Source organism: Myotis lucifugus, unplaced genomic scaffold, assembly GCF_000147115.1.
Source record: "Myotis lucifugus unplaced genomic scaffold, Myoluc2.0 scaffold_937, whole genome shotgun sequence".
In the NCBI taxonomy this organism is placed as follows: Eukaryota; Metazoa; Chordata; class Mammalia; order Chiroptera; family Vespertilionidae; genus Myotis; species Myotis lucifugus.
Window position 1 is genome coordinate 97,273 of NW_005871985.1, and position 14,595 is coordinate 111,867.

The following is a 14,595-nucleotide window of genomic DNA, read 5'->3' on the forward strand; positions in this document are numbered from 1 at the left end:
ACACTCACACACACACTCACACACACGCACTCACTAACACACACACACACACTCACACACACTCACTAACAAACTCACGCACACTCATACACACGCACTCACTAACACACACACACACACTCACACACACTAACACTCACACATACTAACACACTCACACACACACACACACACACACAGTCACACTTACACTTTTTAAAAAAGACCCAGCCCTTGGGCAGCCACCATCAGTAGGACCCCTTTTTGCATCTCTGGCTGAAACAACCCTCTGTCCAGTCCCATCACCCTGTTCGAAGCTCTCTGCTCTGCGTCTCTCCTGTCCACTCAGGCGAGGGCTCTCAGGGCGGCTGCGGATCACGCGTCAGTGTGACACTCTCATTGCCAGGCACACTCGAGGGCTCTAATGTGCCAGGGAGGAGAGGGAGTCCCCGCTGGCCACGGGGAGACGATGCACTCACAGAGGGAGTTGGCGCTTTGGGGGGTTATTTTTCAACCCTTTCCTTTGAAATAAGTCAGGCTTATGGGATTGTTGCAAAAATAGTACAAAGGATTTCTGTTCCCCCTTCCCCCTGACATTTTACGACATTTGCTCTCTCTCTCTCCCTCCCACTCTCTCCCCCTCCCTCTCTGCATATAACCTTTTTGGCCCTGAAATGTGTGAGAGTAAAGGGCGGGTTTGGGGTGGGCGAGCAGGTGGGAGGGAAGAGGTGAGTTGGGAGCCCTCCCAGTGCCAGGGGGCGCAGTGCGGTGGGGGAGCTGGGGTTGGGGCGGCCCCTGTTTTGGGAGGAGCCCCTGTGAGGTGTGTGATGGGCCGAGGACAGGAGTGAGGAGGAGGATGGCGTCGGATTTGGGCCCGAGTCGCTGGGAGAGCAGCATTGCCGTTGTTGAGATGGGGACCCTGGCAGCAGTGGGTTTGGGCTAAATCTGAGGTCCAAGGGCAGAGGCCCAGACGTGCGGGGAGGGAACTCTGTGAGCAAGGGCCCAGAGCTCAGGCAGCCATGAAGCAGGATGAGCTGATTTACCAGTAAGTTAATAAGTCTCCACAGGCCAACTGGCCTTGAACAGTGTGGGGTTAGGGCGCTGAGCAGTTGAAAATCCAGGTATGACATTTGACTCCCCCAAACTTAACTATTAACAGCCCACTGTTGGCCGGAAGCCTTACGATGCCAGGAACTGTCAATTAATACATATTCTGTATGTGTACAGGGTGGGCAAAAGTAGGCTTACAGTTGTGAGCAACACAGTTTATTCTTATATTATTATTTATCAATTATTTTATTTTCCATATGAGCAACTCTCTCCCTCTCCCTTCTTCTCTGAAATCAATCAAAATATATTTAAAAATATATGTATGTTTAAAGCAAAACCCTGTGGACAGCTCTGCTCCTCGTTCCATAGAGATGGTGAGAATGTCCCGTGCCCTGGGGGCACGTCCAGAAAGCGGGCAGGATTGGGGGAGTCTGCATCGCTGTGTGGACACGGTGCAGCCACCGCATTGTCTCACCGCCCTGTGAGCGCAGCGGCTCCCAGCCCTGAGAAGCTGTTATGAGAGCAGCCGTGGCGCTAATTGGCTTCCATTAGCGCACTGCCATATGCCACCCAGCCCTTGTGCCCACCGCCCTCCCCCACCATGGAGGAGGAGTGGGCTCTGTCTGCAGGGATGGGGGGCGGGGCGGCCAGACAGCAGCCTCGCAGCCGTCCCTGGGGGGCCTCACCCTGTGCCTGCTGTCGGTGAGTCACCGGCCGCAGGCTCCTCCCTGGGGGCTGTCCCCTCAGCTCATCGGATGGAGGCGGGTGGGATGCTCAGAAAGCAGTTCTGCGGGTCACAGAGGTCATATGTGAGTTGTCGCCCCGGGAAGGCGGTGCCATTTCTGAAGGGATCGGACTGACTCCTAAGCAGGCCCTGCCTTCGCTCTTCCCGGGCTGCTGGCAGCAGGTTCCCTCTGCCTGAGCCCTCCGCCTGCCTCCGCAGCTCAGCCTGGTTTCCGTCTCGGGTTCCAGTTGTCCTTGTTGGAGTTTATTCCCCGGCTCTCCCTGTGAAGGGCCACCGTGCATGGTGGAGGCTTTGCGTCTCTGCTGCAGCCGCCTCACTCTGCTCTCGCTCACGGAAGCACCGCAGGCAAGAGGCACATGCATGGCCTGGGCTGCGTCCCGTCCGGGGAAGTTTCTCCTTTTTACAGCTTCACCTGAGGACCTGCTTAGAGAAAGGAAGTGTGTGTGGGGGGGGGCGGGGCAGAGAGAGAGGGGCACCTCAATGTGAGAGAGACACATGGACTGGCTGCCTGCCTTATGCTCCCCAACTGGGGGTCAGACCTGCAGCCCAGGCATGTGCCCCGATCGGAATCAAACTGGCACCTCTCAGTGCACGGACAGCGCCCAACCAGCTGAGCCACTCCGGCCGGGCCCAGGGAAACCTCATTACACAACAGCTGTGGGCAGGTTCGGGTGTTTGCCGACTAGGACGTGTGAGGATGGGATGAGCTGTGCACGGGCGTGAGCCCCGTCACCCCGGCATCCTGGGTCTGGCTGAACCTGACAGTTTGGGGAGCAGCAGCCAGATGCCAGCGCGTCCTCAGGGGCATCGTTGCCTACTCAGCGGTCCCCTCTCCTGATTGCTGGGCTGGTGGTGGGTTCACTTCGGTGGCAGACCCTGGTGCTCCCCGAGGTCGCGGGTGGCAGGTGAGTGCGGGCAGCAGCGTGTCTGTTACTCCTTTGAGGAGCGTTGCGGGTCACTCCTGCAGTTGAAACACGCTGTCAGGTTCGGTGCAGCTCAGGGCACGGCTGCTGGAAACGGGACCATGGACCCCAGCGGGGCACCCCTGGGAGCTGGCTAGGCCTGCAGACTCCCAGGCCCACCCACACCTGCGCAGCCAGGACCTGCGTCCTAGCAGTGCCCCCGGGGAAGCTGAGAGGCACTGGTTTCGGGCATGGAGGACAGAAAGGAAGCGTTTAAAACCCTGTCCCGTCCGCGTTTCCACAGTGAGAGTGTAAGAGCACAGCTGTGGAGCTGGGCGGCGGCATCTCTAAGAACCGTAGCTGAGTCATGTTCCTGACGGGAAGGGCCGTCAGGCCCCCACTGTGCGGTGAGCAAGTGCGGGACCAGTTCCGGGGCTGGACTGCAGGCCTGCCCTGCGGCGACCTGGAGACCCTCCTTTTCCTGAGATGTTAGTGACGGTGGCGCTGAAAGCTCCAGTGGTGGAGGCATCGTGTCATCTGTATCAGGCCTCCTCCTGCTGCCCACGTGTCTGGAGGAGGGTATTTTCACCCCATTCTCCCGTGGGCCCTCCTCCCACCCCTCCTGACTGCTGGTCCACAGGGTCAGCCCCACTGCCCGGGGTCAGGGGCATCCAAAACGCACTGTTACGGTAGGGACTGTGGGAGGCCGGTAGGGACTGTGGGAGGCCGAGCAAATGCCCTCTCCGAGCTGCTGTAGGAAACAGTCTGGGGGTGGCCGGGGGTTGAGGTTCGCTCAGTGGGAAAGGCCAGCATCTCCAGTCCTGTCCCGTGTCCTGGAACCGCTCCCCTGTACTCCCCCCAGAGGCTAAGCTACAACTTGGATGGCGTAGGCTTGGCTTTTGATCACACACAGGAGTGGCTGGGAGGTGCGTGCCATCTCGTCGGAAGTGTGTGCGAGGAAACATGTATTGTGTCAGCTCCTGGGAATGGATTTTACAGCCTGGCCGGGAACCCTAGTGACCCGGACCTCCTTCCTCCCTCCTCCCTCCCTCGCCTCCCCTGGGAGTGCGGGGTCCTGATCTGCAGCCCAGGAATCAGGCTTCCGAAGCGAGAAACGGGGCCCTGGGGTGCGGTCGGGGTACGTACATCATGACCAGGAAAAGCATGTGTGGGTCTGGGTTTCATCTCTTGCTTTTCACACAACAATGGAGGGATGTTTTCTGTTAGGGCTTGAATCATCCGTCCACATATTAATCTGACTTGTACAAATCATGATATCTTCCCCCAAGAATGTGCTCTGTGGATTTTCACAGCAAGTCCTTGGGGACTCCTTTCTGCCTCTAAGCAGCCGGAACGGCAGATTCTCAGGACTCAGAATAGACGTGGGCTTTCCGCTGGGACGTGGTGGATGTGGTGGAGTCAGTGCTGAGGCTGAGCGGTGGCTGTCCGTCCTGCTGACAGGAGAGCGACAAGGAGAGGCCTTGCTCTCTCCCCTCCGATTCCAATGCAGCCAGCCCACGGTCGGTCTCCCCAGCGGCTGCCTGCACAGACTGTCATCCCCGCGCTGTGGCCCAGGGCCCTGTCCTCAGCCTCAGTCACTCACTCAGGGCCACCTGGGGTCCCCAGTCTTCCCTCCCAGAGAGCACCCGCCGCCTGTTCTGAGGCAGCCCAGCCAGCTATGCGCGGAGGCTGGGAAGTGTTTGGGAGTCGGCCTACCTCCCGGCCGTAACCCTATAAGGGAAAGTATGTTGGGGCCTTGCCGTGTGGCAGTTCCGTGCTCCCTGCCGCACGAGTCGTGTCCCTCACTGAGCCCCTCCGAGTGCTCCCGCTGGCGCCTGCCTCAGCAGAGAGGCCTGCCCAGGTGCCACCAGCCAGCTTGAGAGATGAACTGTCAGAGCGCCCCGCCCGGGGCTGTCTGTGCTCTAAGAATGTCACACGGAGCAGTTGCTATTGAGGACGGGCTCTGGAATTTCTCTCTGCACCGTTCTCTTCCAAACACATCCCAGGACTCTGGTCTGTTACGGAGATCTGGGAACAAGCCGCGAGGGAACCCACAGGCACGTACCGCGTGTCTGTGGGGGGCTAGCTTCCCTGGCAGGCCTCGTGCTAGGCCCTCTCGGTGCAGAGGGAGGTCACACGGAGGCCCCTGACCAGGCTGCCCCAGACGGGGGAGGAGACAAGAGTCACCGCAGTCACAGCGTGGTGAGGCTGACGAAGGTGGGCCGAGGTGCTGGTAGCCGAGCTGAGCGTGGACGGGTACAGGCGAGTTGGGGTGTGTGGGGGGGACCAGCCAGGGAGGCACAGGTGAGGGTGCACCCGCAGAGAGCAGCAGGGAACGCCGAGGTCATCGTGGGAAGCAGCCCGATGCGTGCGGGGAAACTGCCTCATTCAGACGAGCTGAGAGGGACGCGCGGGTGGGAGGGGAAGGAGATGGGCTGGACGAGGAGGCAGCGGCGGGGAGCCCGGTACAGGTCGGGGAAGGCATTGCAAAGAGGAGATCGGGGACAGGGCGGGGTCAGGGAAGCAGGCTGGTCCTGGGCCAGCCAGGTGTCACAGACGACTTCTTCACTGGGGCCTCAGAGGTGGCCCCGGGTCCTCACTGAGGGACGGGAGAGGGGCTTTGTGAAGCCGGTGCCCGGGCCCCGCCTCTGAGACGGCAGCAGGAGCCGTGGCGGCGGCCGGCGGGCCAGCAGCGAAGGGCGGCTCCCCAGGTCCCGGGACGCGTGGAACCGGGGGCGTGCGGGCCACCACTCGGCCTCCCTCTCCAGGGCCGCAGGCTTTTGTTTCTCTTCGTCTCCTCCATCCGTCCTTTCCGTTTACATCTGAGTCTGAGTCGAAGTTGGACGATCTTTCCCCCACACCAAGGTTATAAAAGAAGGCACCTCCTCTCCGCAAGGACTTAATGCTTGCACTTTAACATTTTGATTCTCGTGTCTTTATAGCTCTTTCTGGTATATGATCTAAGGTACGTGTTCAGTTTCATTTATTTTTCCCATGACGACAGGTTGTCCTGCTCTAAGGACGAGGCTGTGTGCCCTGGCTCTGAGGCCCAGCGCGCACGGACGCTGTGTGCCCGTCGGCGGTTGTGCCCGCGCCTCCGTCAGGGTCTTCAGCTGCGGAGGGTGCGGTAGCCGGAGGAAGAGCAGGCTGGGAAGGAATCCCCTCAACCGGCAGTTCCCGGACTGTTTGCTTAGGACTTTTGGTCTTAAAATACGGAGTGAAGACCCCAAGGAGCTGTGTTTGTGTGGGGACATCACAGGCACTCGCCGTACCGGAACTCAGAGCTGGCAGACTTGTTAGCGATTCATATAAGAGATGATGTGTATTTCTGAGCAGAGGCCGTACTCCGCTACGAGGTGGCTGAGAGCGCACTGCGGCTGCTTCGGCGGAGGTCCCGGACGCAGGCCGGCCTCCCGGAGGCGAGCGGCTCTCGCCCCTGCGTCTGCGTGCCGAGCGCTCCGAGACCTGGTTCTGGTGGAAGCACATGAGCAAAGCTGGCCCCCGCAGACATGTGGTTGGAAAGACGAGTATCTTAGGGCCTTTTCAGAAAATCATAGGTCATTTTCTTTGATTCTACACCCAAACTTGACAAGTGCTAGTTCCTTAAGGTGAGCTGCAGTGTGGACTCCAGAGCAATAGCGAAAGGAGCACTTCAGCCCGGCCGGGCGGCTCAGTGGGTGAGCATCGACCTATGAACCAGGAGGTCACGGTTCCATCCTGGTCAGGCTACATGCCTGGGTTGCAGGCTCAATCCCCAGTAGGGGGCGTGCAGGAGGCAGCCGGTCCATGATTCTCTCTCATCATTTATGTTTCTGTCTCTCTCTCCCTCTCCCTTCCTCCCTCTCTGAAATGAATAAAAATATATTTTTAAAAGACACTGCATTCTGCTGTGTTAGAGCACTTTGCCTGATGCACGTGAAGGGGTCCCACCCGCGCGTGGCCGTGTGGCGTCGTGGCTCACTGAGCGGTGCCGACCGTCCCAGTGCTGGCCGCTGCATGACACGAATCAGAAAACCACCAGGCTGCCTCAGGCTGAGAAGTGCCCCCCCCCCCCCGCCCCGGGCATTAAAGAAGTGTGTCCTCGAGGGTTTGGAGATGGAATAAAAGCAGTGGGTTTCCTGCTTCATCAGAGTCATCAGACACTTCCGAGCGAAAGCGTTGGTTTGGTTTTGGAGCCGCAGGTGTGTGGTGAGGTACAGTGACCACCGGTACATGTGGGGTCGCTGCTTTGACTAAGAGGCCACCCTCGCGTTTGCACCGGGAGTGCAGAAAAAGGCAAATAGCGCCTTAATGTGATGAGAGCAGCTCGATCCTAAAAGGAGTCCGGCAGAGGTTAGAGGCATGACTTGAAACTTGCTGATACCCTAGCCAGTGTGGCGCAGTGAATAGAGTGTCAGCCCGAGGACTAAAGGGTCCCGGGTTCGATTCCGGTCAAGGGCACGTACCTCAGTTTCAGGCTTGGTCCCTGGTTCTGGCTAGGGCACGAGTGGGAGGCAACCAATCGATGTGTCTCTCTCACATCAGTGTTTCTCTCTTTGTCTCTCCCTCTCCCTTCCACTCTCTTAAAAAATCAATGGAAAAGTATCCTCGGGTGAGGATTAACAAAAACAAACAAAAAACTTGCTGATGATTTAAATCTTTCTGATGATTTAAAACGTGCTGACATCGCCACGTCTGTGGACATCAAGGGAAGGGCTGCCCAGCCCGAGAAGGAAGACGCGGTGGGAAGCAGGCCTGACCGTGCCCTGGAAGCCCTCCTGGCCTCCCGCATCCCTGTGGCAACCGTGTAAACACGTGCACAGCCTTCGTGGGGGGAGCCAGCCCTACAAAAGCAGAGTCGGGTGTGAGTTTCCGAAACCAGGTCCTAGTGGTTCTTGGAAAACTGCTTGGCATTTGAAACTCCGTCTCCTTCTTGACATTGGAATTTAATATGGTGCAAATGACACCAAGTGGTGATGTCAGGCTTGACTCCATCTGCGGGCGACGTGGCTTGGGCGCCTCCCAGCCGAGCATGCTGCCTGGAGCAAGTGCAGGGGTAGCACGCGTGTCCGGAAGAGGGTGACGCTGTTGGAGGCCTGGTTCCAGCAGGCCTGTTCACGTGGGAACGCCGTATTCAACCAGCACGGAAGCGAAAGGCTTTGAGGCAGATTGGCATTTGTATTTAGACTTTTGCAAATCAGCGCGTCTAATGACACCTTCCTCCCTTGTTTCAGCAATGGAGGAGTTAATAGTGGAACTTCGTCTCTTTCTTGAACTCCTGGACCACGAATACCTGACATCCACGGTCAGGGAGAAGAAGGCCGTGATTGCGGACATCCTGCTCAGGATACAGGCCTCCAGAGGTGCGTGCCCCCCACACCCTCCCCATCCCCTTGGCCTCGCACACCTCGAGCCCCTCCCTTTCCTAAAACGTAGTCCTTTGTGTAGTAGCGTACGAGTTTGTTTAATCAGGAAGTTGTCACTGAAGGTCTTACTGTATGCCAGGTGCTAGCCTTTAAGGAGCTAAAGGAACAGTGGGTGTGTTGGGGGCCCCCAGAGCACCCCACCCTTTGGAGATTCACTGGGCGGACTCAGCATAGAGTGGTACCTTCTCATGCCCAGGATTTGTTTATTACAGGGGTAGGGAGGGTGCACAGGCAGGTGGAGGGGAAAGGCGGCGTGGGCTGGAGGAGCCGAGTGTCGCACGGAGCTTGGCCTTCCCTCAGCAGAACAAGCGCAGCCACCTGTGAGCCCCCAAATCCCAGAATCCCAGAAAAGGGTGTGTTAGGGTGACAGAACCAGAGCCAATGGGAGAGAGGGAGGGCGGGAGAGAGAGAGAGGAGAGAGGAGATTAACTTAGGGGCTGGCTTTTGTGGCTATGGAGGCTGAGAAGGCCCTCGATCTCGCTGTAGGGAGAGACCAGGACAGCGGCGGTGGGTTAGCTCGGTCGGGAGGCCTGGAATCGGGGCTGGTGGGGTGAGTCCTGATCTGAGTCCAAAGCGCCAGACCCGGTGTCGAGGCAGGAGGAGAGGGATGTCCCAGTCCAGCCGAGAGCCTGCTGCTCCTCCTCCTCCAACTTTGGTGCTATCCGGGCCCTCCCTGATGGGCGCTGCCGGCCCACTCAGCTCACCAATTCCAGTGCCAGTCTCTTCCAGAAGCCCCTCCCAGACACACCCAGAATCAGGGCTCCCCCAGCTCCCTGCATCCCTCTGCCCGGTCAGGTGCACACCACAGCCGGTGTTTGGTGTAAACCACGTGTTTGCACACATAGTCTAGGCACAGCGAACCAACCCCAGCCATTAGGACCATGGCAGCTCTGAGATCCACGCTCCCAGGTGCCAGCCACGGCCATCGCTGCCAGCAGGCCCTTCAGAGAGAGCAGCCTCGGGCCAGCTTGTGCCAGAGGGTAGGACGGGGAAGGTGGGGGCAGCCTGGTCAGCATGCGGTACACCAGGGAGTAGGAGAGCCCTCGGAGGGAATCCGGTCCGTTCAGTGAGAGAGTGTGGGGGGCGGGCCGTGCAGGGGGCCCAGGGGGTTCTGGGAGACCGGGGAGGAAGCTGGAGGAGACTGAGGGTTCCTTCTCCGTGGCTTGCTGAGGTCTGTCGCACACACACTCAGCCCGTTTTGAGGGTACAGCTCGTTGGCTTTTAGGGCCTGAAGCCATGTAGGACACAGCTAGGTTGCATTCTGGACCTCGGGGGAATTGTAGCAGATTGAAGGGGGGCCACGGGAGGCCTGTGGGTGGGGACCTGCCCCCGAGAGGGAGCTCAGGAGAGGACCTGGGGCACATGGGCAGTGCTCACTGTGGAAAGGGTCTCGCTGCCTCCCTGCCCGCCTCCTCCGTGCGTGTCTCCGCTGGTCCCACAGTGTGCGGTTGGAAGAGTGAGTCTGCGGTGCCTTTTCGGATAAGGGTGAATGTCTCCTCTGATACTGCACCGGACTCAGCAAGGGGTCGCTGCTTCAGGGTCTGATGCAGTGCAGACGGACGGGTTTGGCTTCCTGGCTGGGCCATCGCCAAGTATGTGACCTCGCACAGTCACTCTTTCTGCTTCAGGTTCCTCATCTGCGAACCCCTAGAGGGTTGTTGGGACGGAAGGAGATCATATAGCGCATTTCCAAATGGCCTGCACAGAGACGTTCAGAGCATTTCTCTCCAGCTCGCCTCCTCGGCCAGCCCTTTTCTCTGCCCCGCAGGGCCTCTGCCCGCAGCCACCCCTCCTCCCTTCCTCTGCCTACTGAGTCCCAGGCCTTTGTCTCTTCTGGTATTTCCACTTCACTGATTCTCTCCTTGGCTCTTTAATTTGCTAAGACTCACCCACTGGCAGTTACTTTTGTCCTCTTTCTTTCTTTTCCTCTTTACTGTCCCAGTTCTCCGCCAGCGCCTGAGGGCAGGGACTCTGACCCTGTATGTCCCCGCCGGTAGCTCCGTGCTGGCCACTCCAGGTGATCACTGGGAAGTGGTGGCTTCCTAGGTCTTCCCAGGCGAGCTCTTGACTAGAAAGAGTGCTGCGCCCAATGGAAACTCCTTCCTCCTCCTTCTGGCCGCCCTGCCTCGTGCTCACGTGCGTTCTAAGTCGGCCGCATGTGTCTTCCTTCCCAGCTCGGACCTGGGAGGACGCTGTGCCCGTCATGTCAGCAATAAGGTGCGTCCGTTACAGCCTCTGAGTCCAGGAGGGACTCCTACAGACTTGCTGTTCCCAGAGCCTCTGCCCTTAGGGCACGGGCACGGACACGGGCACGGGGCAGCCGAGGGGGAGCTCAGGGAGCAGGTCCCTGAGAGGCCGTGGCCCCGAGGGAAAGCACAGGTGTTGCTGCGGCCCCACCGCCTCCTCCTGTTAGGGCTGCAGCGGGGTCTTTAACCGTTTCCAGCCAGAGGTTCTCGTCTGTAAGATGGAGAAGAATCCCCCTGCCCTGCAGGGCGGTGTCTGTGAAGAGTCCACTGGGCTGAGGAGGTGAGAGCCGTCCTCCTCACCCGGGCCTCTGTTTGGCTGATCCCCGCAGGTTCTGAAGTGAGAGACCACGCTCCGAAGCAGGAGACCCCCAGCAGCCTGCCGGCCCCTCCCCAGATGCCTCTGCCGGAGATCCCGCAGCCCTGGCTGGTGAGTCGTCCTGGCCTACTGCCAGTTTGGGGAGGGGGCCGCCTGATTCTGGGGGAAAGGAGGCCACCCCTGAGTGTGTGGGAGCCGCTAGGAGCAGCAGGGAGGAGGCGGGTCGCCTTCCCGGAGGCTGGTGTTTCTTTGACAATCAACGCGGCTACACAGCTGTGGAAATCAGAGGACTTAGCGGCAAAATACCGACAGGAGCTGGGACCTGACTCGCTCTCTGGGTGAGCAGCACTGGAATGCCTTTTCTGAAACGTTGAAATGCTTCTTCTGGGATAAAAAGTTCTTTAAAAGAAAAATACGTACATATTCCTGGAATGTATATTTTATCTGACGGTACACATTCAAAACTTGCTCTGGAGTTCTTTGCCGCCTTTGCAGGCCGGGCCCCCTCACAGGTCCATGTGTTCCCCTTTCCTGCCCTTGGCTGCTTTCTCGAGTGCTTATCAGGGAACTTGGATGTTCACTCAGAGTCTGAGCGCAGTTGGGCACAGGGCAGTTCTCTCTCACGTCCGCACGGTCACTCCGCCAGGAGGGGAGCTGCCGGAAGCAGGGCCACTGCCCCGCCTGGGTCGCAGGTGGCTGAGGCCAGTGCTACGCAGTGATGACCTCGTTATTTATTTATTTCTTCATTATTTGTTGTTGTTATTGTTTTTAATTGAGAGAGAAATAGAAGCATCGATGAGGTAGAATCATTGATCGACTGCCTCCTGTATGCCCCCCACTGGGGATCGAGCCCTCAGCCTGGGCATGTGTCCTTAACCTGGAATCGAATCGTGACCTCCTGGTTCACAGATCGACACCCAACCACTGAGCCACACCGGCAGGGAGGGCCCCCCTTTCCTTTCTAACAGGGTCCCGGCAGTGCTGGGAGCCTGGCACGATGCTGGGCACGCCTCCTCACGCCTTCAGTCCCTGCTTCCCTGGCGCTGACTGTGATGAGCACCAGGCAGACCCCAATCGTCCCAGGGCTCCCAGCTCAGGATGGGCCTCGGAGAAGCCAGCGCTGGAGACTCGGCGGGGCAGCGGTGTGGGGGCAGCTGTGGGGACATCGAGGAGAGGCACCTGAGCCAGTTCTGGGGGGCGCGCCCCTGGTTCCGCTTGGGAAGGGGACTCGGTGTCGGAGCTGGGTTTGCAAGGCGCTCCCGGGACACGGGCTGCACCCCCGGTTCCTGCCGGCGGCTGTGCCGGTGAGGGCCTGTGGCCGGGCCAGCTGGGGCCAGTGAGCAGGAGTGTCATGGAGACCCGACTTCATAGGGCGACGCTCTTTCCCCAGAGACTTCCCAGGGGAAGGGAAGCGCCCCTCAGTGCCTGCGGGCCCGGGCGCTCTCCCAGCGACGCTCCTGTCCCTTCTGTTTGCAGCCCCCCGACAGCGGGCCGCCCCCACTGCCCACGTCCTCGCTCCCAGAGGGTTATTATGAGGAGGCCGTGCCGCTGAGTCCTGGGAAAGCTCCGGAATACATCACGTCAAGTGAGTGCCAGGGCTACGGACGGTGGAGGAGCCAGGGCCCAGGCCTGTGGGTGTGCGGGGGGCGGGGGGGCGGTCAGAGAGGGCGCGGAAGGGCAGGTGTCCTCCGACCCCTCCGGGAACTCGGGTTGTGACTCCGAGGAGTGAGAGCTCAGTGCTGTGGAACAGGTGTCCGAGGAGACACGCTCCCTGTGAGCAGAGGGAAGGGCTTTCGGGGCCTGTCCTTGTGGGCGCCCCGCCCCCACGAGGCTGCGCTCACTGTGCCGGCTGGTGTCTGCAGGGCAAGGGGCGCCGGGTGCAGGCATCTCCCCCGAGGCTCCTGCTGGGCAGGCCGGTTTCCTGGGCCATTTCTGCCGAGTAGCTGTCTCGGCGGGACTCTCCTCAGCTGCCGCCTGGGGACCCTCAGAGGCCCCCCTTCGTTACCCCCAGCTCCCACAGACACAGGACGGCGTGGGGACCCTCAGAGGCCCTTCGTTACCCCCAGCTCCCACAGACACAGGACGGCGTGGGGACCCTCAGAGGCGCCCCCTTTCATTACCCCCAGCTCCCACAGACACAGGACGGCGTGGGGACCCTCAGAGGCCCCCCCTTCGTTACCCCCAGCTCCCACAGACACAGGACGGCGTGGGGACCCTCAGAGGCGCCCCCTTCGTTACCCCCAGCTCCCACAGACACAGGACGGCGTGGGGACCCTCAGAGGCGCCCGCCCCCTTTCATTACCCCCAGCTCCCACAGACACAGGACGGCGTGGGACCCTGACAGCCTTGCACACTGCCCAGCCCTTAGTTAAAGCTCTCCGTTGGGCCCCTCTGCCTGGTCGAGGAGCTGTGTGTCCTCATGGTCATTAACATGTCCCAGCACACGATGCCGACGCCCGTCCTCACGGGCGGGTAGAAGGGTGCACCCCTGAGCCCGGGGAGGGTTTCTGTAACGAGGTCTTCACTTTCTTGCTGTCGACAGATTATGACTCGGATGCGATGAGTAGCTCTTACGAATCGTATGACGAGGAGGAGGAGGATGGCAAGGGGAAGAAGACGCGCCACCAGTGGCCCTCGGAGGAGGCCTCCATGGACCTGGTGAAGGACGCCAAGATCTGTGCCTTCCTGCTGCGCAAGAAGCGCTTCGGACAGTGGACCAAGTTGCTCTGCGTCATCAAAGACACCAAACTACTGGTAAAGCCTTGCGGGCGGCCCTGTGTGCAGGCGCTGAGGGCTCCTCGGCGTCCCCCGTGGTGGCACAGATGCCAGCAGCGCTAGCCTCAGCCCAGGGGAGCGGGACGCACAGGCCTCGGCGCTGGTGGAGAGCTCACAGCGCCCCGACAGGCCGTCCCGGTGCTGGCGGACAGGCCGTGTCTTCAATGCGGAGGTTCGCCCGCTCCCTAAAGCAGGCAGAGGGCAGGCCCCCCTCCGGCAGTGTCTGCGGTTTGTGTGAGGGGAAGGCACAGAGCTGAACTGGCCAGAAGCTGCAGGATGGGTCTTCCCATTCGCATGAGTCAGTGGATTCCTCAAAGCCAGGCCAGAGGGGGCGGGGCGGCCTGCGCCGGTCCAGGGAGCGTGGCCAGCACAGGAAATTCTTTTGGAAAGCTAAAGGCCAGCTTTTTTCTTGTTCTTTCTTCCTCTCTCTTTCTTTCTTTCTTTCTTTCTTTCTTTCTTTCTTTCTTTCTTTCTTTCTTTCTTTCTTTCTTTCTTTCTTTCTTTCTTTCTTTCTTCCCTCTCCCCCCCACCCCCCTTCCTTTCTGTGAGAGGCTGAGGAGGAAGCGAGGGTAAGTGACGGAGAGGCAGGGCCTGGACACAGACCCTCTGCTGGGTGAGGCTCCGGCAGGACCTGCTCGGGCGGCAAGCACGGCTCATGGCGGCCCCTCGCCCTTCCTGCCGCGCTTCCCACCTCCTTCTAGCTTCAGGACCCTTGGTGTTACAGAATTATGATTTTTAGAGCATGTTTTTGTTTTTTGTTTTTCCTTCAAATGAACCTTGAGAGAAAAAATCACTCAAACTCTGTCATTAAAAGAGAACATGAGAAATTATGTTTCTGTGTGTCACCCTGCAGTGGGCAGCTAACTCTATCGATTCACCTGTGAATTATGGGGATCTTATTTCACTAGATTCTTAGGACATTGAATATTTTTTAATTAGTGGTTTTGTTCAATTATTTTTAAAAAGCAGAGAGAGTACATGTTTTTTCCACGTGTGTGGCCTAAAAGTTCCAAAATTTAGAACATGCCAAAAATGACGTGGGGGGATTTTAAAGTAAAGAATGAAAAAAAGATGAGGGAGATTAATATGGAACTTATTAACAATCTGACATGATGGTGCAAGATGTGGGTATATTACATCAATGCTTTAAAAATACACAGGGTGGGGGGGGCGGTGC

General features: G+C 59.1%; 1 protein-coding gene across 2 annotated transcripts in view; it reads left to right on the forward strand.

Moving 5' to 3' along the window:
- AFAP1 (actin filament associated protein 1) overlaps positions 1-14,595 on the forward strand; it is a 53,669-nt gene that overhangs the window by 10,888 nt on the left and 28,186 nt on the right. The window contains exons 2-5 of one of the 2 annotated variants that reach the window (XM_023747660.1): positions 7,890-8,018; positions 10,657-10,754; positions 12,120-12,228; positions 13,186-13,397. In XM_023747660.1, the coding sequence (XP_023603428.1) occupies positions 7,892-8,018; positions 10,657-10,754; positions 12,120-12,228; positions 13,186-13,397 (546 nt within the window). In that variant the 5' untranslated portion in view covers positions 7,890-7,891. Of the gene's footprint in view, positions 1-7,889; positions 8,019-10,656; positions 10,755-10,812; positions 10,982-12,119; positions 12,229-13,185; positions 13,398-14,595 lie in introns of those variants that run through there. The other variant, XM_023747661.1, reaches the window with a different exon arrangement.